Here is a 24,309-nt window from a genome sequence, read left to right as displayed (position 1 = left end):
CACAGAGCACACACACCCCCTCTTTTTTTTTTCTTTTTCTTTTTTTTTTAGAGCCAGGGTTCCCACAGCTCAGAGAGGAGAAGTGTGTAAACTGAGATTGCACAGCAAACACAAGCAGAGGTGGATGGTGACAGGGCTCCCCGCCTGCTGCCCCGGGTGGTCTGGTCTGACAGCGGGTGGGGAAAAAGAATGCCACGAAACCCCATCTGGTAAAAGAAAGTCCTGGAGTATAGGGATGTCTTTTCAACCAGCAGAAATGCCTCTCTCGCTGTCAAGGCTTAAATTCAAATGCCTCCAGGGGCCATGCAGGGAAGGTAACTGAGCTGCATAACCCCCTGCAGAGACTGACGACTGTCCCTAACCTAAAGATGTGGACACTCGGATTTTCTTCTCTTTTTATACCACCAGGGCCACTGCTAAGTGGCCTGCTGCTTTTATGCAGGCAGATCAGCAAAAGATACCACTTCTACTGCGCCCTTCAGAACACTGTCCTAATAAATATGCAAACGTGAACGGTGCCTTCATGTGATGCAGTGCCCTTTGCAGTGCACAGCATGTGCAACTGTATCCAGTGACACACAGAAGGCTTCCCTGTGCTATGAGATGGGGACCTCTATCTACATTCCATGGTCTCATAAAAGGCACTAAAATGCCACAGCAAAGGTCGTGTGAAAACTGAAAACCAAAACCACATTCACGGTCAACACGTACCTTCTAAATCAGACCCGGCTAGCTCCCACCTCTGTACTGATGCACAAAGTGGACACCAAGAAAGCTCCTGCCTCAGGCCCCTTGCACTGGCTGTTCTCGCTCCTGCGATGCTTTCCCCCAACATAGTCATGCAGCTTACTCTGTTTCAAAACGTAACTCTTCCAAAAGTTATTCTCTCAACAGCATCCTCACCACCTCACAATCATCTTCCACCCCCTCTCTTGACTTATTTTGCTTTTTGCTTTTTTTTTTTTTTACTACCCAACAGAGTATAGATCTTTCGGTTTGCTGTATGTCTGCCTCCAGCAGAATGTCAGCTCCATAAGAGCTGGAGTTCTTTCTGTTCTGTTCACCGCTCTGTCTCCAACTCCGAGCAGCAAACATCTTCTATAAAGGACGAGACAGTAAACATGTTAGGCTACGTAGGCCACGCGGTCCTGTGGCCAGGACTCCACTCTGCCCTTGCAGTGTAAATAAATGTATGTAAATAAATAGGCATGACTGTGTTCCAATAAAACTTTATTTAAGGGATGCCTGGGTGGCTCAGCGGTTGAGCATCTGCCTTTGGCTCAGGATGTGATCCTGGAGTTCTGGGATCGAGTTCCGTATCAGGCTCCCCGCAGGGAGCCTGCTTCTCCCTCTGCCTATGTCTCTGCCTCTCTGTGTGTCTCTCATGAATAAATAAAATCTTTAAAAAAAAAACTTTATTTAAAAAGAGGTGCCAGGGACGCCTGGGTTGCTCAGTGGTTGGGCATCTTCTGCCTTTGGCTCAGGATTCCTGGGATCAAGTCCCACGTCGGGCTCCTTGCATGGAGCCTGTTTCTCCCTCTGCCTGTGTCTCTGCCGCTCTTTCTGTGTCTCTCATGAATAAATAAATAAAATCTTTAAAACAAAAAAAAAAAGAAGTGCCAGGCTGGATTTGGCGGTATAATTTGAGGGCTCCTATACTAGAATAACATGCTCAGACTCTAATATCCACACAAATCCCCCAGAGGATCTTATAAAAAGGCAGACTGACTCAGCAAGCTATGAGGGAGCCTAAAATTCTGTATTGTTAGCAGGCTCCCAGGGGATGTCTGTGCAGCTGGCCCGTGGACTAAACAGTGGGGGCACCCAGCACAGTGCTTGGCATATGGTGGGAGACCAATCATTATTTGTTGACTAAATAAAAGATAAGAAAATCACTCATAATCCAATTCAACACTTTTCTTGCTACTATTTTTTTTTTTTTTTAAGATTTGAGAGAGAGGGATCCCTGGGTGGCGCAGCAGTTTGGCGCCTGCCTTTGGCCCAGGGCGCGATCCTGGAGACCCGAGATCGAATCCCACATTGGGCTCCTGGTGCATGGAGCCTGCTTCTCCCTCTGCCTGTGTCTCTGCCTCTCTCTCATCTCTCTCTGTGTGACTATCATAAATAAATAAATAAAGATAAATTTAAAAAAAAAAGGATTTGAGAGAGAGCGTGAGCACAGGGGGGAGGGGCAAAGGGAGAGAGAGCCCCAAGCAGACACCTCACTGAGCGCAGAGCCTGATGCAGGGCTCAGTCTCAAGACCCTGAGTTCACGACCTGAGCCAAAACCAAGAGTCTGACACTTAACCAGTTAACTGACCACATCACCCAGGCGCCCCTTTTCTTGCCACTTTTTAACCATGGGTTGCACCCTTGTTGATAATATCCATCGTTTTTATCTTCGATGTATCTTTTTCTGATAGAGAAAGGATATGCGCACACAGAGGTTTAAGGCAGCCAGTGTGTGCCGACACAAGCCTGGCGTCAGGTGAAGCCAGCGGTTAACGTTCACCCGACACAGGCTGCATGAATTACACTCATTAGAACGGCACTTACAATTTTATAATGAATGTCAAATTAGGAAGATGGGAGCTCCTTAACAGAAACCTAAGTCTGGTGGGGAAAGGTCTATTTGGTTAAAGATATGATGCCAAAAAGATCAATTCGGCTTCACTTCCTATTTGGGAAACTGAAATTACAAGCCTCTTTTCTTAAAAAAAAGATTTTATTTATTCGTGAGAGACACAGAGAGAGGCAGAGAGACAGGCAGAGCTCCCTGTGGGATCCCAGGACCCCGGGATCCCAATCTGAGCCAGAGGCAGTCACTCTACCACTGAGCCACCCAGGCGCCCCTAGAAGCCTCTATAAGCTCCTCAGTATTAACTGCCTTGATCATTTATCGGGTTTTTCAAATGCACAGGACATCCTGCAAATTCCTTTATAAATGATAATGCTGATGAGGAGGACAGTGACAACAATGGAGATATCAGCACAAGGACATGCACCCCTTCTGGAAGGATAATATTCAAAACAGGTGACACTGGGGCCTCGGGAAGTGGAAGTGGCCACTCAGGTGTAGGGTGGGAGGAAGGCCTTGCCCTGCACATCTCTTGTACCACCATGTGAATGCGTCTCCTCCCCAAAAATTAATTTATAAAAGAAATCAGGGAAGTCTATGCTTAGTACTTTGCTAATTGTCTTACAGAAATCCTCCGAGTAGCATTTTGTCCAATTTGCCATCGGGGAAACTGAGGTCTCGGGAGGTCAGGTTATCCTTCTTCCCAATCACACCATTGGTACAGTGGGAACAACTCATGCTGAAGAGCAAGAGTGGACAGGGAGGTCCCATGACCAGCTGACACAGGTCTGATCATCAAGGTTTGCACTCGGGAGCTAGATAGACCTGGCCCCGACCCCACTCCCCCAGATATGCTAAGTCTCGAATCCCAAGGGCAGGCTATCCCATCTGGAAAAAGAAAAGTCCTGGAGTGTAGGGATGTCTTTTCAACCAGCAGAAATGCCTCTCTTGCTGTCAAGAGTTAAATTCAAGTGCCTTCAGGGGCCATGCAGGGAATGCAACCTGCAGGCCTCTGGGGGTTTTGGGGGGCTCTGAGCCCTCACACCAGGACATGTGGGAGCATCAGCTGAAGTCCACACCCCAGGAGGCTGCACCACCCACAAGCCGGCTGTTGTTCTGCACCTGGGAGGGGCCTGCTGGCTGCTGAGGCACAAACACAGGGAGGGCAGAAGCCAGGCAGGTGGCGAAACACGCTGGAAGGCAGGAGCCTGAGCCACCTGACAAGGGAAAAATTTGACTTGATGCTCAACCAAACTAGACTTACTTTCTGAATTTTTCAAAATACTTAAATAACAATAAGAACCCTTAGGAATGACCTGGAAGATTAAAGGTCATTAAAGGTCTCTATTTTTCCTTTAGGGCCAGACCACCTAGGTTCGGTTCGGGCCTCATCCATTTCCTGTGTGACCTCGGGCAAGTGACTTAACCTCTCTGTGTCTCCAAGTACAGCCTAGAAATAATGGTAGCATTATACACATTTAGAGATGGAAAATAATTTAGAGACGGAACGTAACTCCTAATCTAACTCGGATCTTGGTAGGGGCTATTTTGCCCTGAGGTTATCACAATAACCTGATACACTGCCGACCATTGTAAGGAGGGCAGGAGGAGCAGGCTGCGATGGGCTATGTGTGCAGGCTCAGCAGGAAAAGACTGGAAGGAAATCTATCAAAGCAAAACCAGTAGTTCTCCAGGTGACAAAGGGTGGGTTTCTTTTTTATATTTTCCTGTATTTTCAAAACAATAAATACATATTAAAACAAGAAAAAATAAGGGCACCTGGGTGGCTCAGTTGGTCAAGGGTCCGACTCTTGGTTTCAGCTCAGGTTGTGATCTTAGGATTGTGAGGTTGAGTCCCACATCGGGCTCTGTGCTGGGTGTGGAGCCTGCCTGGGATTCTCTCTCTCATCCCTCCCTCCCCACTCATTCACACTCTCTCTAAACATGCTCTGCCCCACAAAAAAAACCAAGAAAAAAATAATTGAATAAAAATATGTATGTGTGCCTGATGCACATATATATACACACATATGTATAATGTCTACATATACATGTGTATTTACATATCTGTATTTAGTACTTATATATATTTAATTTGTACATGCCATCTGTGGATATCTACACACACACACACACACACACAGGCACCAACTTCTTCAAACCTGCGTCAGAACGCTCACAATGAGGTAACCCTGCACGCTGGGCCTGAGGACAACACAGCCCCGTGGAAATGGTCCAGTCAAGCAGCTCAACAGGTGTGCTCCTAAATTCCGCTCTGCTACATCCAGACCCCAGGACCCTAAGCAAGTCCTCTGACCTTGCCCAGAGCCCATGCTCAGGATGTGTTGGCCACCAGCGTCACCCATAGCCGCAGCATTGAACCCCCGCCTGCCCCAGGACTGCGGCACAAGATCCAAACTTCCACGTAAGAACGAATGCTCCCTTTTTTACCCTAATGGGATGGGACAGAGCAAAAGAAAGAACAATAGGAAACAGTAACAATGAACCCACGTTGAGTGCTTGTGGGATGCCAGGCCCCACTCCACACACTCCACCACGTTAGGTCATTCACTCTTGGCAAAGACCCGAGGAGGTTGGCGTGGGTACCATCCCTTCTGATGAGCCCTGTGATTCTGAGCCTCAGTTTCCTCCTCTGTAACTGACGTTAATAATAGCACCATGACCTCCCGCAGCTCAGTCAAGTGTCACTTAGAAAGCGCTCCTTGGAAAAGGCACTCAGCACCTCTGAGCCTGTTTCCCCACCCAGAGAGCAAGGCACAGCATGCCTTGCTCAGCCAGTCCCTGAGACATGCCTGTCACATGGAAAGGGCTCAATAAATAGACACAGGGATGGGCAAGATTGGTCCACAGTCTTCCAGGAGGCTCAGAATCGGTGGCTCGAACCTCCCCACTGTCTCCCAGGGTCTGGAGTATGGCTTTGCTGCTGATGGAGAGGGAAGGGGGCCCCTTCGAGAAGCCATCACCACCCTGACTCTTGTGGCATGTTAGAGCCAACAGGTACTTGAAAATCCACCTCCGGTACATGCTTCCTTTCTCGCAGGACCAGAGAAAATCTTTGCTTCACTCAGGGTTCCTCGGTGGAGAAAGTGGAGACAAGGGAGGACCCAGATGCCCAACGCTGGCCCGGGGCTCAAATCACAGCCAGCCTGGCACCGCCCAAAGCTCAGCCCCATCCCAACTCACCCCCGCATTAACCCAGCTGCAGGGCTCTGGGCTGGCGCTGTGTGCGGGGCTGGCACTTCGTGCAGGGCTGTCTGCGAGCCGGTGATGGATGAATGGAGAGGTAAGTGGGCAGAAGCTAAAAGCCCAGGTCTGGGCAATACACTAGTTGCCTTCAGGCAAATGATGTTAGTTAGAGTCTCTCCTCACGTATACAATGTGAATAATAGCCCCACCTCACTATGTGGTTGCAAGAGTGAAGTAAGATCATATACATAACAATGTATAAATAAAACAACCCTCAGAGCGCTCACAGTACCCTAGATGAGTCTCAGATTTGGGTCACTCAACCAGAAAAGGCCTGAATGGGCACCAGCATCCAGTCTTAGGCTAGCACAGCTCAAACCAACCCCCCCACCCCACCCACCCCCAATCCAAGTCCCTATAGTTCTCAACAAAAAGAACAGCAGATTAGATGCCTGCTTCATGCCAAACATCACGCCGGACACTTCTGTGTAGCATCCGAATGACTCTAGACACAACAAAACAAATCATCTGAAAGATGCAGGTCTTCATTACTGGAAGGGAATGAAGGGAAGAAAAAGGGAAGAAACTACAGCCCAGCCAGTGACGTAGAGTCCCAAAGCTCATGAGCCCCAGGACTGCCTTGCTCCAAACCACCTGCTTTTCCCTACTTCCAAGAGGCCGTGCAGACGCATGGTTAAATGTAGGCTCTGGCTTCAGGCCTGTGTCCAAATCAATGCCATCACTCACCAGCTGGGTGACACTGGGCAAGTTGCTTAACCTCTCTGTGTCCCAGTTTCCTTGCCTATAAAAGGAGAGTAGTAATTCCACCACCTACACTCCATGGGATCACTGCAAAGATTAAGTAGGTCACCCTAAGGAAAGTACACAGTAAGCGCTCCGTAAGTGCAGTTCTCGTTGTTACAACATAGTGCCCGGCCCATAGGAGGGACCCAAAAAGTTGTTTGGGAAACAAATCAGGTTTCTTCTATATGTTCCCACTGGTTGCCAGACATATTGCAAGCCTCAGACTTAATACTCTTTTTGGAACAACTCTTTCTCCAAGACTCTGGAAGCTTTCTGTTTTCTCCCTACATCTGGGGGCAATGTTTCACTGATTTATGACCATTTATCTTCTAATGTGAACTGAAAGCGCACCCTGCTTCCCATCGGTGTGCATTTGGCACACAATGTGTGCGCACACGGGATCATCCAACCCTGCACCTGCTCATCACCCACACCTTTGCCGGCCCCGCCCTGGACACCCTGTCTCCTCCACCGGGCTCACCCTGGAAGCCAGCACCAGCCTCTGTTCTTTCACAAAGCCTGCTCGACCACTCGAGGTCACACACAGGAGGCCACATCTGGCCCACAGATGCACTGGGTTTGGACTGCACTCTTAGGGATTTTTAAATGAACGGCCAGCCTTATAATCAAAAGATCGGTATAACCAAGAAGCGGCTGGTGAGGATGGCTCCTCCAAAAGCTGGCATCAGCATCCTCACCCTGCCCCGTCCCCATCTTTACACGAGAAGGCTGGGTCAGGCCACCCCTAGAAGAGGTCCTCCCTCTGAAAGTAGATGAAGGGGATCTCTGGGTGGCTCAGCAGTTTAGCGCCAACTTTGGCCCAGGGCGTGATCCTGGAGACCCGGGATCGAGTCCCACATTGGGCTCCCTGCATGGAGCCTGCTTCTCCCTCTGCCTGTCTCTCTCTCTCTGTGTCTCTCATGAATAAATAATTAAATTTTAAGAAAATGAAAGTAGATGAAGCCTCAGTGGGGGACAGGCAGGGCTGCTCAGCCCTGGGGACTCGGGCCTTTCCCAAGACCCATGCTTCTCAACCATAGCCAATCTCTCAACTAGACTAGTTAACCTGGCTTTCAAAATATGCCCAGAATCCAACCACTTCTCATGCCCTCCACCTCCAGCTCCAGTCCAGCCACGCTCCCCTCTCACCTGGACCACAGCAGCCCCTCTTCACCCCCCTCCGTGTTTCTCTTCCCCTGCCCCCCTGAAGTCTGTTCTCACCTGCACAACAGCCAGAGGCATGCTCCCATCCCTCCCAGCTCCCAACTCACTGAGAATAAAAATCCTCGGTGCCCAAACCCCAAATCTGCCCATCCTCTTTCCTCTGGGCCTCCATCTCCTGCACACCCCTCCTGGCTCACCCTGCCCCTCTGGCCACCTCTCTGCTCCCAGCCCATGCCAGCTTGGCCCAGAGAGCCTCTCAGTCAGGAGCATTCATCCCCAGATCCCTGCACATTTTCCTCCTTTGCTCCAAAGCCACCTGTGCAGTGAGGCCTCTCTGACCCCTCCCAATTTCCCTTGGCCTGGCAGTCTTTCCCATTGTACTTATCACCTTCCAGCACACTATTTAACTTTCCTACTTATTAGATTTATTGTTTATCTCCCAGCAGCCAGAACGTCAGCTCCACGGGGGCAGGGATCTCTGTTTTGTTCACAGCCGCATGCCCAGCGCCTGGAAGCGTGCCTGGCACATAGAAGGTGCTTGGTAAATCTTTCAGACAAATGGATGAATGAGCAAAGGAACTTCTAGTGATCTCAGGACACAAGTCTGAGCCACCTCTGTTTCCTTTCTCTCTCCAGAGGGTTGGACAGAACCCTCTGGAGAAGCAAATTCGGCAGCTTCTGGACAAATCAGCATCGGCAAGACCTGCTTCCTGTTTCATGTCTAAAAAGTGGGGGGTTGGGGAAGCCTCACTGAGCACAAAATTTGGTTAGTCAAATAGAAGCCCACGTGTGCAGCCGAGTGCCAAAGGAGCGCTGCTCACTGTCATGACTGCAGCTTTGCCTGGTAAGGAAAAAAGGCCACCTGGCTTCTCTCTGCCCTTTCTGAGATATAATTTAAAGTGAGTCGCAGAGGGGATAAAGGCTAAAATCCAGCAGGATGAAAATCACAGCCTCACAATCCATTTTATGAGATGAAAGCCTGGAGACTTGACTGGCCTCCTCAAGGGCTGGGTGGCGGGGGGGGGGGGGGGGGGATTGCGGGTAGAGGTATAAGGTGGACAGGTGCGGCCCTGGCCTCCGCTCCCCGCCCTGCAAAGCTCGTCACTGTTGCCCGGCAGGAAACACAGATCAGGTTTCTGCATCTGTAAGGAATTTCTCCTAAAGGAACTACCCATGTTTTTTCCATATGTCTAAACATCTGTTTGAAAGAATTGTCTTTGGAGGTGTGTACTCTGGTTAGACATTCTCATTTTGATTACTTTCTAACTGAAAGGATGCCTTTCCGATCATTCTTTCAGCTGAAAACAAGTCCCAGAGCGTGGTAAGAATAAAGTGTTTTGAAAGCCCCTAGGACAAGGATGCCTAAGGAAAATGACAAAGCATCCTCCACCAGGAATTTCTGTGCAGGAATATGGTTAAGGGAATCTGGAAGCAGGCAGGGAAAGGGTTCCAGGACAATGGCATTATACAGGCCAAGGTCAACTGGGGTATTATTATCCAATCCCAGAAGCTGAAGAGCTGGGGAAATGCTTAAAGCCTAATTTTGCAAAGCAGCCTCTGAATGGAAGTTTTGTCCACCAAGGACCCCTGCATCCTGCCCCGAAACAGAACAAGGAAATGATGGCTGGGTTCTGCCAAAGGACACGTGGCTCTTTCAAGGTGAGTCAAGCAGGTCCCTTTCTCGTCTGGTCCTTACGGGTCAAAGTGAGGCCCGTAGAATTAAGATGTAGAATTAAGATGCCCTGGCTCCTGGGAAAGAACCATAAGCTTGTTCTATTTCCATAGGATTTAAAGCTTTATAAAAGAAACGTGGGCCTGACTGCTAAGAGCGCTCCTTCCCTAACCAGACAATTCTTAGAAATCGTATAAATATAGCTTCTCTCTTATCGCCTTCTCTATTTGATAAACCTTGAAGTAGCGCAGACCTTATTTACCCCAGAGGTTATGAACTTGAGGATATTTGCCTTGAGCCAAATCTAACCCAAAGTTTGATTTAGTCGCCAAACTTAATAACCAGAAATTTCACGTGAAAATTCAGACTTCCGAGCTTCTCACGAAGAAAACCTGTAAAACCTGGCACTGCTGGGCCCAATTTCCCACATGGCACAACCAATGGGGGCTGAATAGTGGCTCCTAGAGATGAGGCACACACGCTGCTGTGCCCTACTCCCCGCCACTCCCTATTGGTCCCTGACATTTGGACAACTCAGCCATTTTTTTTTCATTGCCTGGCCCCCTCCAGCTTGTCAGCTTGTGATCCTGTTTCTCCAATCTCTTCTTGGGTCCTCTCCTTAGTCCATTGCTTCTGGAGAGATGTAGGTTCCTACTAGGGTGTGGGAAATAAACCCTTCAAAGTGGATCTGTGCTCAGCCCTCCAGTGATGGCACATGCGATCCTGTGGCATTCCAGAGGCCTGAGAGGTAGAAAGTTCAGTGCTTTGCTTCCAAGCTCCGGGCTCTTAAGTCCAGCTGTCTGTTGACATCTTTACTTGGATACTTCACTGTCTGTTGACATCTTTACTTGGATACTTCACAGGCCCTTCCAACTTCCTACACCCCAAACTGAATTCATCACCTTCCCTTAATAAAACAATTCCTTCCTGTCTCCCCACAGGGCACACGACACAATCCTGGACCCGTAGGCCCTTCACCTCCTGCATCGAAGCCAGCTCTGAGTCCTGAAGATCGATCACACCATAGAATCCCTCCCCCCCACCCCCGCCTTCCCTCCCACTGACATCTTGTCCTCAGCAGCTTGATCTTCACCTGGCACTGCCACAGCCCCTCACATTCATTTCCCTGCTTCCTCCCTTATGCCTTCTAACCCACTCCCTAGATAGAAGCCCAAATGATCCTAGAAATAGTAAGCCAGGGGCACCTGGGTGGCTCAGTGGTTGAGCATCCGCTTTCAGCTCGGGGCATGATCCCAGGGTCCTGGGATCGAGTCCCACATCGGGCTCCCTGCAAGGAGCCTGCTTCTCCCTCTGCCTCTCTCTGTGTGTCTCCAGGAATAAATAAATAATTTTTTTAATGAAAGAAAGGAACTTTAAAAAAAAGAAATAGTAAATCAGAATCACCTTCCTCCTCTACTCAAAACTTGTCACTCCCTTCCCCTTACCTTGGAATAAAACTTGAACTCCTCCCCTTGGCTTATGAGTCCTACACAGCATGGTCCTGCCAACCCATCACCCCCCAAGATAAACTCAAGTGACACTGGTCTTTCTCTTTGCTGACTCTGTCACCTGCTCAGGGACCCAGCTGATAAGTCATATCCTTAGCAAGACTCCCTTCTACGGCAGGTCTTCCAAGTACTCTCTTGGCATGGTGGGTTTTGTTGAAGTAGTTACCCCCATATGGTAAATCCTAATCACTCATCATGTCTTGCCCTAGGGTCCAGATGTCATTCCAGATTGCCCTCATCTGCCTCCCTGACTCACCCACATCTCAACAATGGTCACACCAAACCATTCTGGTCTACTTTGCACCCCCAGGACAGAAACTGTATTCATCTCCCCCATCATTGTATTATCAGCAGGACAGAAACTGTATTCATCTCCCCCATCATTGTATTATCAGCACGTAGCACAGTGCCTGGCACACAGCAGGTCCTCAACAAAATATATGCCAGTTGAATGAATCATGAGATCCAAAAGCATTTAAGGTTTGGAACAAACTTTCTTCCAAGGCCAAGGGATATTAAAAAAAAAAAAATGAACAGCTAAACATGCACACACTTAAGGTTTTTAATTTTTTTTTTTGGTTTTTAATTTTATATGTAAAGAACGAACGAAATGATCTTGTACTCATTTTATTTTCACATAAAGAGGAGCATAAAACCACGAGGCATGCAAAAAGAATGAAGTTTTATAGTGTGGTAAATAAAAAAGAGAAGGGTGGGGACCAGTCATTGAGGGGGGAAGGAGCCGTGGTACTGTACAGAAATAGAAACAGATGTAGAGATAAAGAGAAGAGAGACAGATCAAGAGAGAAACCAGCAGAAGCATCTAGGCAAGGTACAAAACAGGGCTTCGCTGTACTTTTGGGAACGAAAGGGCAACCCTCCCGATTTCGAAAGGGGTTTTCACTCCTACTCCAGGGGTAAGAGCACTTGTCTTAAGTCCCCTTTGCACTTCAACTTTCAAAGAAGTTTTCTAAAAAAACTGACTTACTATGCTAGAAATCAGGGGTTAGCACATTTTGAAGAAAACAATCTATTGAAATGATTTTAAAAAAAAATACTTCACTTTGTATCTTTCAAAACTGTGGCTACAAACTTTTAAGTCATGTGCTGGGTTTTCAAAGTTAGGAACAGGAAGAGGGATGGATCCTTAGAGGCCTGTCAGAAAGAGAGGTACACGAACTTCAAGCACAGTTCAGCAGGGTCTTTTGAATTGCCCATCTTAGCTCATTCACTTCTCTGGAACTTGCTATGGCCCTGGCCCTAGGTGAATGGGTGAGCAGAGCCCAGCACTGCACACGGTCTGACCTCTCTGGCCAAGTCAACTGGACCAAGGCCAATTAGAATCTCCATGAGAAAAAAAAAAAAAAAGGATCTCCATGAGACATCACAATTTGGGCCCCCAGTGACCTGGTGTGAGGACCACACATAAAATTGATAGGCAGGAGGTGTGAGCATCTTTCCAACAGGCTTAGGAAGCCTGGTAAGGGTGTGGAAGCAGGGAAAGGTGGTCTGCAGAGAGACGTGAAAAATCAGCAAAATTGTGTAGCAAGAAGAGCCAGACCCACGGGGTCCAAATCCCAGGCCCACTTAACAGCTATGAGAGTCCCTCGGCATCTCCTTGACCTCACTGTGACTTGCTTCCTGGGGCCCCTTTGATGATTAGATAAGTCAACACATACAGTATGGGGAACAGCTGAATGTTAACTACTATTATTATCATTTTGCTCAACTGTAACCTCCTGAGGCCTAGGATTTCTCACAGTTTGGTTCATATCATATCACAGCATCTAGAACTGTGCCTGGTACACAGTAGCACTCAACCGGTGTCTGATAAGTGATCAGAGCATGGAGAGCACAGCCCTGAGAGGGCGGAGCCTGCTAACTCCCTCCTGCCCACCTCTACCCCCCTCCCTCTGGCCTTCTCAGCTCCACTTATACTGGCCTCCTTCATTCCTCTGGCACAGTTCCAGACCTTTGCACATGCCACTCCCCCAATGCATCTTCAACCACAGTCGCCTTCTCAAGGAAATCCTAGCAGATGTTCTTCCCTCATTTTCCTTGGCGCCTCCATTTTGAGGCCTAGAGCCTCAGTTTCTTTTCCTTCATGCTACTTGCCACACTCTGTACCTTTATCGTTTGTATCATTAACCTCTTTTTTATTCTTCATTGTATTTTAGTGTCAAGCACAGTATATGGCAAAGAAGTAGGTGCTCGACAACTACTTCCAGAATGAACCCCCTTGTTGACTGGGTTGACTGAACAAAAAAGTACATTTTTGGACCATTCTCAAGTCCAGCTTCTTCCCAAGTCTCCTGGCCTGGTTCTGCAAAGGTAGCCTTCTCAGACAAGCCCCTAATTCCCCTTCTAATCTGCCTTCAGTGAGTTTCTCTTCCCATGATACTAAAAGTTTTGATTCTGACCCACAAATGAACGCCACACTCCGAGCCAGAGTCCCCATCATAGAATCGATAAGCCTAGATCAATAATGACATAAAGACTTCCTTTCCCAAAAAGCAATTTTCATGCATGACAGAGAAAATGGTACCAGGCCAGCCTCGCCCCTCGGCCCCCAAATAAACAACTGTTAAGTTCAGACAAACATAGATAAGTCAACTGTTTTCAGGCTTTAGATATAGCAGGAAGCCTAAGACTGGGGTCACTGAGGAAAAGAACATACAGGAGGTGAGCCCATGTTCACTCCCGCATGGAGTCACCTCCCTCACCAAGCATCTAAGAAAGGTTATTCTTAGAAATAAGGGTATGCCTTAGAGTAGAGGCTACCCTAGAACTGCCCCTGGCACACCCTAAAATCAAGTCTCAACGAGCTCAACACAGGAGGGACCATTGTAAACTTTTCAGGCGTTCCGCAGGTGACCCTCACAAAATGTAAAATCAAGTCTACACAAGTTCACAGTGATCAGCCAGTTACTGAACTGCCTTTGGAGGAAGATAACAAAATCCAGAGTCTCTATAATGTCCAATGTGTATATGTATATGTGTGTGTGTGTGTGTGTGTGTGTATAATCATCACAATATCAGAAGAGAGCCAACAGTTACTAGACATGCAAACAAAGAGGAGAATGTGGCTCATGATCAAGGAGAAGTGATGAATACACACAGATCCCAAAATAGCTGTGATATCCGCTCTAGAAAAAGCAACGCCAGGATTTGTAAGTTCCTAATACCATCATGAAAGTCCTTAACCGGATGTGTACACCCAAAGCACCTGTGGAGATTTCAGGGTTTTGGGGTTTGTGTTTTTCGCTTGCCTGAGCCCTACTTATGTAGTTTCTCATTAAGTAGTTTCAGGGGATGCTTAGGAATCTCTACAGGGTTCTAACGCATCACAGAATTCTTATCATAGAATACATTCATACAAATAAGAGGTAAATTTATATATATTGAAGGTTCTGCTTAATTGAGTTGGTTGGTGAGCACCAATTAGCAGTCTCAGGCTAAACAGATTACACGATTAAGAAAGATAATTTCAACTCTAATTATTTTGCAGAAAAATGCACACTACTTATTTTGAAAAAAAAAAGTCTGAGGTTAAATCAAAAGCCACAGGCATAAAAGATAATGATTAAGAAAAAAACAGGAGGAAATGTTCATGGTATAATATAAAAAAAAAATCAGAGTACCAATTACTGTGACAGCATATAAATGTACATTAATAGACATTGCCAAGTTTGTGAATAGAAAAAAAGGCAACAAGAACTACAATACAATGAAAAGAATATTTTATATGTAATTTCCATTTTCTCCTAGCTTTCTATATTTTACAAGAATGTATGAATTTTCCTCAATGGACTCGCATCTGAAATTTAAACACAAAATAATGCCTTCAGAAACCTTCTGCCAATGCACAAACCTCTGCAAAATCTAGCAATTTTTCCATCAGGAAGAGAAGGGAAAAAGTAGCTTGAGCAAGAATATCATTTCTATCCTTATCCAGCTCAGGAAGACTTTCTCATTTGGCCTTTGAGTAACCGAACTAGTTTCTGATACTCATTCCATCTCAAATTTTCCATCCATCAGACAGGTAGGAGGCTTAGACACAAATGACAACCCAATAAGCAACAGATAGTGGCTGAGAAGTAGATCACCTAGTGGCAGATGAAGGACACAAATAGGACAAAGATTCAAGTCCATACCTGAACGACAGGATGGCCACCAGTTGGAGCTTTGACAGCTCCTCGGCTGCCTTCTGTCTCATAGTGGGCCCGGTGATGTGGCTTGGGCTGCACCTCAATCCGCAGCTCATAGGAGCCCGACTGGTGGGAGAGCGGCCACTCAAGCGGAGGGAGGGATGCGGTCACTGGGATGCTGAAGGAGGAAAAAGAATCAGTCATGTGTATGAGAAATCAGAAGTATAAAAAACAAAAACCAGTCAACCTGTACACTAAATGTAAATGGTCCCTTTTCTGAAAAATCATGTCCAAAAGGTATTTGATCCTACCATTAGGAAGTACTTATTTCTCAGACAGGATGGGTGGGACTCTTCACAAGGTAGAGATCCTTTTGTTTTCTCTTCCATCTTTGATGAAAATTATGGGACTAACATCTCAATTTATTTTTTTAACATCTCAATTTATGAAGCTAAATTCATTATATGTGAGTTCTAGCACATTTCTAACTGCTATAGCTTATTTTCCTCTAGGAATTTTGAAGAGTACCACCTCCTACCTCTACAAATCACCTGTTTCTCAGAATGTTCTCCCTTTCTAAATGACTGAGTGTGGGAGAAGGTACACTGAAGTGGAAATCAGGGGGCTATGTGTTGTCACTAATGTGCCATGTTACGTTAGGCAAGTAACCTCACCTCTTCTATCTTCGGGGTCTTATAATAACATAACATATGGACCAGATGGCACCTGAGGGTTATTTCAGCTCTTATTTCCAAATCTGATGCTTTCAATTAAAAGATAATTCTAGGGAGAGCCCATTTCTCATCATAGGCATTGCTTATCAGGGCAAATATAAAACATCTAATCATGGAAAGGTAGTTAAACTTAGAGACCCCTAAATTTAAAGGAAGAGTAAAGGTCAAGAACATAACTGGAGTTACCCACCGGAGTTCAAGTCCAAACTCCACCTCTAACTACTTTGAGTAGATGCCTCTATCTCCCTAGGCCTTAGTTTCCTCAACTGGGAAATGAGGATACTGAGATCATATAAACAGCTTAGCACAATAACTCCCCAATAAATATTAGGCTATCATTATGTTTCCCTATACATATATATCACATATTTCAAATAGTTATGTCCTCTAGACAATCTAATTTACTTGTGGTTATGATAATTAGATATCTATGCCTTTATATCTGAAGTTGTAATGGCATGTATTAAGTTTTATTTTACTATAGAATCTTAAACCTGGGATCCCTGGGTGGTGCAGCGGTTTGGTGCCTGCCTTTGGCCCAGGGCACGGTCCTGGAGGCCCGGGATCGAGTCCCGCGTCAGGCTCCCGGTGCGTGGATCCTGCTTATCCCTCTGCCTATGTCTCTACCTCTCTCTCTCTCTGTGTGACTATCATAAATGGATAAAAATAAAAAATAAAATAAAAAGAATCTTAAACCTACCCAGCACAAGTACCCATTGGGTACTTAATATATGGTTAAAATTATGTCATTTAAGAGTTGACTGAAATCTTAATGATCTAACTAGAGTATTCCTTCAGAGCCTCAGAGAACACAGACATTTTCCCAAGATTACAGAGCAAGACACACCAAGGCTGCAACTTATGTGTCTTGATTCTGGGTCCAGTGCTCCATGCACATCTCTATACTACCTCTTATCTTACTAATTTATTTAAAATAGGGCCAAAACAATCCCTCCTTTATGGCATGACTCTAGAATAATACCTGACATTTGAAAGATCCTCAGTGAATATTCATGTGCTCGCTTTGGCAGCACATATCTCAGTGAATATTCAGTGGGTGGGTGGGTTGATGGCTGGATGGATACATGAATGAATGAATGAATGAGCAGTTTTACTGAAAAGGAGCCCTGTATATTCAAAGTAGTTTCAGAGTTGCAAATGCATGGATTTGTGTCACTGTGTCCTGATTTTGCACATATGGCACCAATCATTAATCCAATCAGGATATTCTTTTCCACTAAACCCAGAGCTGCCAAAAGCTGAGATTATCAACTGAACTTAGTTAAGCATTTGCAATGAAACCAATTCCATCCCTTCTCCATCATAACAGTACCAAGGGGAGATGCAGGGGAGTGGCACCCCCTAAACTCCATCAGCAATGGAGTCCAACTTGAACATACAATCCAATTTTAAAATTATATCCTCACCATGCAAGCAAATCTCAATCTCTTCTTTGTAACTAGTTGGCTCCTGAAGCCTCTCTTACTCTGAAGTCTTACAATGTCCACCTTGGTTTCAGTGCCAATATGCCTGCAGCCAAGGTGTCACATGTGTTACCCATACTCTCATTCTGTACACAAATTAAATTTTTTTAAAGTTTGCAAAATAAAAAGAAGGCTTATAAAAAAATCACTTCACCCTTGTATTATCTTTTGAAGTATAAAAAACAAAAACGAAAACAAAAACCAAGGAGTAGATCCACTGGGATATCTCTAAGTATCGACCTCAGATTTTCCTTGGTTCTAGAATAAGTCTTTGATGACTACAATACAATCTTAAGAATTAGACCATCAGAGCCAATGTGAAATGCTGCATGTGAATTCCAGTCCTCTGCTCCACACAGACCCTGAGACAAATATCATGAGACATCCTTGAATACCCTATCCTCTCAATCTTAAAGAAAACTGGCACTTGTAGGCATTAAAATAACTCTACCAGCATCCACAGTTATTTGGATCAAGCCACAGAATGGAGATGGAAGGATAAATGATAAATTCTTTATAAACAGTAAAGTCTCAGGCAAATGCAGCATGATCATATTTTATGTGAATGTTCTTTCCTACCCTCAATCATTACATAAGTCACATTCTGGGATTGATCTGCAGCAGAGAGAGCAAGGAGTCAAGAACTCGAGATTCTTTTTTTTTAAATATAAATTCACTTTGCCGACATTTAGTATAATACCCAGTGCTCATCCCATCAAGTGCCCTCCTCAGTGCCCATCACCCAGCTACACCATCCCTCCACCCAACTCTCCTTCTGCAACCCTTTGTTCGTTTCCCAAAGTTAGGAGACTCTCATGGTTTTTTCTCCCTCTCTAATTTTTCAAGAACTCAAGGTTGGTTCTAAGTTTCCTACTCACTCATTAATAAGCTGGGTGATCACAGGCATGAGGCCTCACCTCCCCAAGTCTAGGTTTCTCAACCTGTACCAGCATTGGCTTTAATCAGCATTTCCTAAAGTGGTTCCATACAACTTTCATCACAGAACTCATAACTCCATAGCCAAGTGGCCTTTGAAATCACTGCCTATTCCTATTCTGTCCACAGCTGGGAATGGCCCCTGCATAATGCTATCTGTTTAACTCTGTTAAACTCAGAAACTCCTTTTTTAAGGAACAACAATCAACCTATGATGGCACTGGTGCTCTCAGAACTATTCTGGAGGAGGCGCCAGACTGGAAGCTCCCTGTGGTCCAGTTCGGTCTGGTGCAGGATTTAAGCAAGGCCTGGGGGACACAGCCCTAGTCTACTCTCCTCCCATCAATCAAAACAGCTCTTGGGATGCCTGGGTGGTTCACCTGGTGGAGCATGGGACTCTTGGTTTCGGCTCAGGTCATGACCTCATGGGTCATGGGATGGAGCCCAGCATGGGGCTCCATGCTCAGCAGGGAGTCTGCTTGAAGAGATTCTCTCCCCCTGCCCTTCCTCTCTGTCTCTGTCTCTCTCTGTCTCTCTCTGTCTCTCTCTCTAATAAATAAATAAATCTGTAAAAAAAAAAAAAAGAATCTAGGGCCTCATGCTATTATCATTACCTCAGGGTTTTCAAAGTGTTGGGATTATTTTTACCTCATTTTGATGGAATATCATTTTCTTCCAAACTCTGTGAGCCTCATTTTTCTTAGCATCAAAATGAAGATAAAAATAATACCAGCCAGGGGCACCTGGGTGGCTCCAGGAGCTAAGCATCTGCCTTTGGCTCAGGTCATGATCCCAGAGTCCTGGGACTGAGCCCCACATTGGGCTCCCTGCTTCTCCTCCTTCCTCTGCCCTTCCCCCCAGCTCATGCTCTCTCTCTTTCCGAAATAAATTCTTTAAAAACTAAAAAATGAAAAAAAGATTACCAACCAGGTTTATATAAGAATGAAATAGGGCAGCCCGAGTGGCTCAGTGGTTTAGTGCCATCTTCAGCCCAGGGCCTAATCCTGGAGACCCGGGATTGAGTCCCATGTCAGGCTCCCTGCACGGAGCCTGCTTCTCCCTCTGCCTGTGTCTCTGCGCCTCTCATTCTCTCTCTCTCTCTCTCTCTCTCTTTCTCTCTCTGACTCTCATTAATAAATAAGTAAATAAAATCTTTTTTTAAAAAAAGAATGAAATAATACATACAGAACATTTAGAATCATGCCTGGCACACAGCAAGCATCCTTAGCACTGGTGACTATCACTGTCATGTCGTTCCTTTGACAACCATTGGGAGCTCAATCTCCTAGAATAAGGCTCATGGATGAGAAAGCAACTCCTAAATGCTTCCCCCATAATAAGAGGATTCCTCTATAATGACTGCCCCTCCTTTGTACTCTTACTTTGCTCAGGCTGCATGCCAAGAATTTGATATCCATCCTCTTGCCTCATCCTTGCAAAAACAAAACAAAAACCACCATGCTGAGGTGAGGACTATTATCATTCTCATCTCGCAGGGTAATGAGCCAAGGTGCTCAATGAGGAAGGGGGTCCTGATTGATTAGCCATGCCTGCCCTGGGCACAGCACCAGAAATGCCCATGATCACAAAGCCAGTGAGGGACAGAACCAGGACTCAAATCCAGTCCCGACAGACCCCAAAGCCTACACGCTGCCACCTATATGCATCTCTTCAGCTTACCACTATTTTAAGCTCCTGGAGGATTACGGTTCACACTTGCTTTTTTTTTTTTTTTAGGACCTCCAGGGCACTGACGGCAGTACTGAGGCACACAGAAGACACCAACCAACATCAAGGCCTCTTAGAAGAGGCCCAGCAAACTCCCCACATGAAGGCTTGCTCTGTGCTTCCCAGAATGTCAGCTCCCCGCAGACAGACATGTGTGCCCGTCCTGTTCACCACTGGCTCCCCAACACCTGTATCAATCAGCGCCTGCCTGGCACATGGGAGGTGTTTGATAAACACCTGTCCCGTGAACGAATGAATCGGCCGGGTGCCCCTGAGCATCCCCACGACCACCACCTGGTGAGTTCGGCACACTTGCACCTCCTCGTACCGACGGGGAAACCACAGCTCGGACGAGCTAACTTCCTTGCCAAGGTCTCGCAGCCAGTAAGCGGAGGGCCAGGGTGTAAATCCTGTCCAGGGGACTCTACGCCCCATGCCCCCCCACCCGACCCCCCACCCGGAAAACGCGCCCTGACGGTAAACCGAGGCCCACCCGAGCGCGCTCACCTGCAGATGGGAATAGCTGGCACCAGCTGCTTGGGCCAGGTGGGCGGCACGAGCAGGATGGACTCGGGGGCCGAGCTCCTGCCCTCCTCCTGCTCGCAGGGCCCCAGGAACTCCACGGCCGGGTAGATGTGGCGGGGCAGGCCGGCCTTGGGCGGGGCGGCAGACACGGGCGACGGGTCGGGGCTCGTCTTCCACATCTTGGGGGGGATGCCGCAGGGCGAGTCGGCGGCGAGGCTGTTCAGGGCGTCCATGAGGACGGCAGAGCCGGCCGCGGGGGGGTAGCCGGCCGGGGCGCCGTCGTCCCGGGGCTGCGGCGAGGGGCTCCGGGAGCGCTGGGGCGAGGCTCCGGGCAGCGGGGCGGCCAAGGCCCCGGCACACGAGTGCCTCCGCTTGGCACCAGGCGACGAGGAGCGGGAGGCCGGACGGGGCACGGGCGAGTGGCGGCCCAGGCAGCTGTCCTCAGCGAGGCTGGTTCGAGGTGACATTATTGGCGAGGTTCTGGGGGAATAATGAGCAGGGATGTTTTGAAACTGGGGACACAGGTCGTCGGGCCCGCCGTTATTGGGCGAGACGCAGGGCGAGGTGTAGGGGGAGAAGGTGTCGGAAATGAAGCTGGCAGAGGAGCCGCTGCTAGCGGGGCTCAAGCAAAGCGGCTCGCGGTAGCCCTCGAAGCCGGGCACGGGCAGGGTGAACCGCGGGCTGCCGGCCACGCCGGCCAGGGCCGGCTGCTCCCCCAGCAGGCCAGAGTCTCTCCCGCGGAGGGGGCCCCCTGCCTGCATCAGTTCGTGAGATGGAGTGATCTCGATCCGAGGGCTCAGGCCCGAGGGCCCCGCTGGCTTGGCCGCGCTCAGAAAGTTCTGCGGCCCTACCCTATCCGGCTCTCCGAATCGGCCGGGGGGTTCGCCAGGGAGACTGGGGAGGGGGCTGTATGGCTTGAGGCCATAGTCCAGGACATCATCGGGGTATGCGAGTCCGGAGGGTGGGCTGGCGACCTTATGTGCATTCGGTTCTTCTGGAAAGAGAAGGGGGGAAGGAGGGGTCTTTTTAAGCCTCTAAAACAGAACTCCCATGCAGAGCAATCACAGGCTGGGTTTTGTCTCCTGTTGTTTTCTTGTTTGTTTCTGTTTTTTTATAGTCCCCACCACGCCAAACCCCAAGCTGGAGCCCCCTTCCCTCGCCAGAGGAAAGGCGGGGTGGGGGGTGGGCCACTTCATCCCAGATTCCTTGAAGACAGAGACCAAAGCGGAAAGACTTTAGTGCAGACGCACAGAGCACAGCTCATCCAAGCCATGCAGGACGCGCTGGGCCCGTGGCTTCCAAACTTTGGGTTCGGTGGAACCCTCGGAAGAAATGCGTTCTCTTTCACAACTCCGTTCACACCCCATTTACCGGAGACTGAAACAAAAGCTTCACGAAACAATACTTACCCTGCTACATACAATACACTCTTATCTTTCCTCTTGTCTGGGGTGATTTGGTTTGAATGCTGGTCATAACTCATTCAACAGATTTCCTACCCCCCCCCTCCCCGTGGGTCATGACCACAATACAAAGCCCCACCACCACCACCACCACCACCACCTAGGCTCATCTCATCATCCTGCAGAGGGAGATTGCACCAGCTCTGCAGTCCAAGAGCTCTGGGTCCCAATCCGAGCCCTGCACGCCCAAGTGTAAATAGCGGCTTAGTTTAGAATCAGGACTCCTGAGTCTGGTCTCATCTTGTGCCATTTTACAGATGAGGAAGCTGGGGCCCGGAGTGGGGAAGATATTCACCCAAAGACACAGAATTAACAGTTTGAGAAATCCCACAGACAAGCCCCCTGGCCCTCCAAAGGCAGAGCCCTGGCTCTATAGTCTCCCGAACTATTGAGAACAGTGGGTGCCCAGAGGACCTAATTTTTCTTTAGGAGCAGCCTTCCGTCTCCAGCTTCTGCTGCCACCTTGAAAGGACCCACCCGGAGAGTGGATTTAGTGAGGGAAAGAGCTGTTCTTTCCCAGCCCCCCTGACTCTCATCAAGCTCCCCCACTCAGCAGAGGCGCCTCCACTCTCCCTGTCGGGGCTTGGCTCTGCCTGACTCCTCTCTCTCCCCCACCTTACATCCAATCCAGAGCGAATCCTAACCGCCCTACTGTCAAAACCTAAGCCCCAGGCATGAGAGTCTCCCTCTCCACCACGAAACCCTGCCCTAAGCCAGTGGCCAACCTCTCTCACCTGGACCAAAGTCACCTCCTCTCTGGGCTCCCCCCTTCTACCCTCGCCCCTCTGGTCTGTTTGCCAGCAGTAGCCTCTTGAAACGCCCATCTGCAAAACTTTAAAAGCTTCCCCAGATGTGCTCTAAAGTCCTTCACACCCGTGATAGAGCCCTGGCCCATCTCGCCCCTCGTACCTCCTCACTCTTTCCCCACCTGATTTCAGCAACAGCTGCGCCAACCCCTTTATTATGTTCAAGTAGCTCCCGCCTTGAAGTTCTCGAGTGCTATCATTCCTCTGGAAACTCTACCCCCTCAGATCTTCGCATGGCCGTTTCCCTTAATTTCTTTATGTGTCTGCTCAGTCAACACCTCCTTAGATTGGCCCATCAGAAAGATCAGCTCTATCCCCACCCGTGTCACTCTCCGCCCTCTTCCCTTGCCATTGTTTCCCTGTTAACACCTGCTACCAGTTCACACCACATCTGGTATTATCTGTTTAGGGACTCTCATCCTGATGGATCAGGGGCAGGCAAACTGCAGCTCCTATGCCAAATCCGGCCCACGGACTGTGTTTGTAAATAAAGTTTTATTGGAATGCACCCGTGCACCTGCTTGTTTACATACGGTCTATGGCTTGTTTTTGCACTACAGTAGCAGAGATGATAATTACGACAGATGCTCTGTGGCCCAGAAAACCTAAAACGTGTATTATCTGGCTCTTTCTAGAAGTTTGCAACCCATGCACCAGACTATGCTATGCTGGTGTTGGAACTGTACCTACTGAGGTTCAGCATTGTTTGCCAGGCACCTAGCACAGGCGGTCCATAAACATTTGCTGAGTGGCTGAGCAAACAATAGATGGACCTCATGCCCAAGGTCCATCCAGCCAGAAATGAGACCTCTTCCTAGAGTTGTGTGGCCGGCCCTTGCCTTGGGGAGCCAACTTCCTGGGGCCCTTTCTGGAACATCCTGGAGTACATGCTGCCTGGTTTAGCGGAGCTGATCTCATGGGATCCAGATGGTGCCTCTACCTCGGAGAGGGCCCAGAAATGGCTTCCCACAGCTCTTAGGGTAAAGATAACCAACCTCATCTAGGCCAACCTGACCAAACCCTGCCTGCCACCTCCAGCCTCACCTCTCTCTATTCTCCTACATCTCTCCCTGGACTCCAACCAAACTATTTCTCTTCTTAGAAAGCATCTACCTCCTTTCTGCCTCAGGACCTTAGCACTTGCTGTTCCCTCTGCCACAACGGCTCCTCTCCCACCATACCCAGGCCTCTTCTTCTCTACATTACTAAAGCCACTCATTCCTTCCAGCTCAAGTGACATGTGCTGGGGAAGGCGTTCTGATCTCCTTGGCAAGATCAAAGCCCACTCATGCTTCTCCGTTCTGCTCCATACCCCCGCTCCTGGCTTAAAGATATGTGCTAGTTGGGTGAATGAATTTTTTAAAAGTGAGTTCACAAAAGTCTATGTGAAACATTTAAACTGCTCCTCGAAGATGCTAACATCCAAACCAAAAAGTAGAAAGATACAACCTCGAGAGCGTAATTTGGTAATATCTACCAAAATTCCAACCAAACAGTATTGCCTTAGAAATTTATCCTGCAGACAAACCCTCATATATGCAAAGTGAAGTGT

At 47.9% G+C, this 24,309-nt stretch overlaps 1 protein-coding gene across 6 annotated transcripts in view; it reads right to left on the bottom strand.

Annotated features, from left to right (window-relative positions):
- The window catches only part of NFATC2 (nuclear factor of activated T cells 2), a 161,476-nt gene that overhangs the window by 104,897 nt on the left and 32,270 nt on the right, over positions 1 to 24,309 (bottom strand). For 4 of the 6 annotated variants that reach the window (XM_055304474.1, XM_055304458.1, XM_055304448.1 and 1 more), the window contains exons 2-3: positions 20,471 to 21,482; positions 15,088 to 15,259 (exon numbers count right to left, since the gene is read on the bottom strand). In XM_055304474.1, the coding sequence (XP_055160449.1) occupies positions 15,088 to 15,259; positions 20,471 to 21,482 (1,184 nt within the window). Of the gene's footprint in view, positions 1 to 15,087; positions 15,260 to 20,470; positions 21,483 to 22,879; positions 22,953 to 24,309 lie in introns of those variants that run through there. The other 2 variants (XM_055304482.1, XM_055304488.1) reach the window with 2 other exon arrangements.

This window comes from Nyctereutes procyonoides, unplaced genomic scaffold (genome assembly GCF_905146905.1).
Source record: "Nyctereutes procyonoides isolate TBG_1078 unplaced genomic scaffold, NYPRO_anot_genome, whole genome shotgun sequence".
Taxonomy (NCBI): Eukaryota; Metazoa; Chordata; class Mammalia; order Carnivora; family Canidae; genus Nyctereutes; species Nyctereutes procyonoides.
The sequence above is the reverse complement of the archived record's forward strand: the minus strand, read 5'-3'. Positions and strand labels throughout refer to the sequence as shown.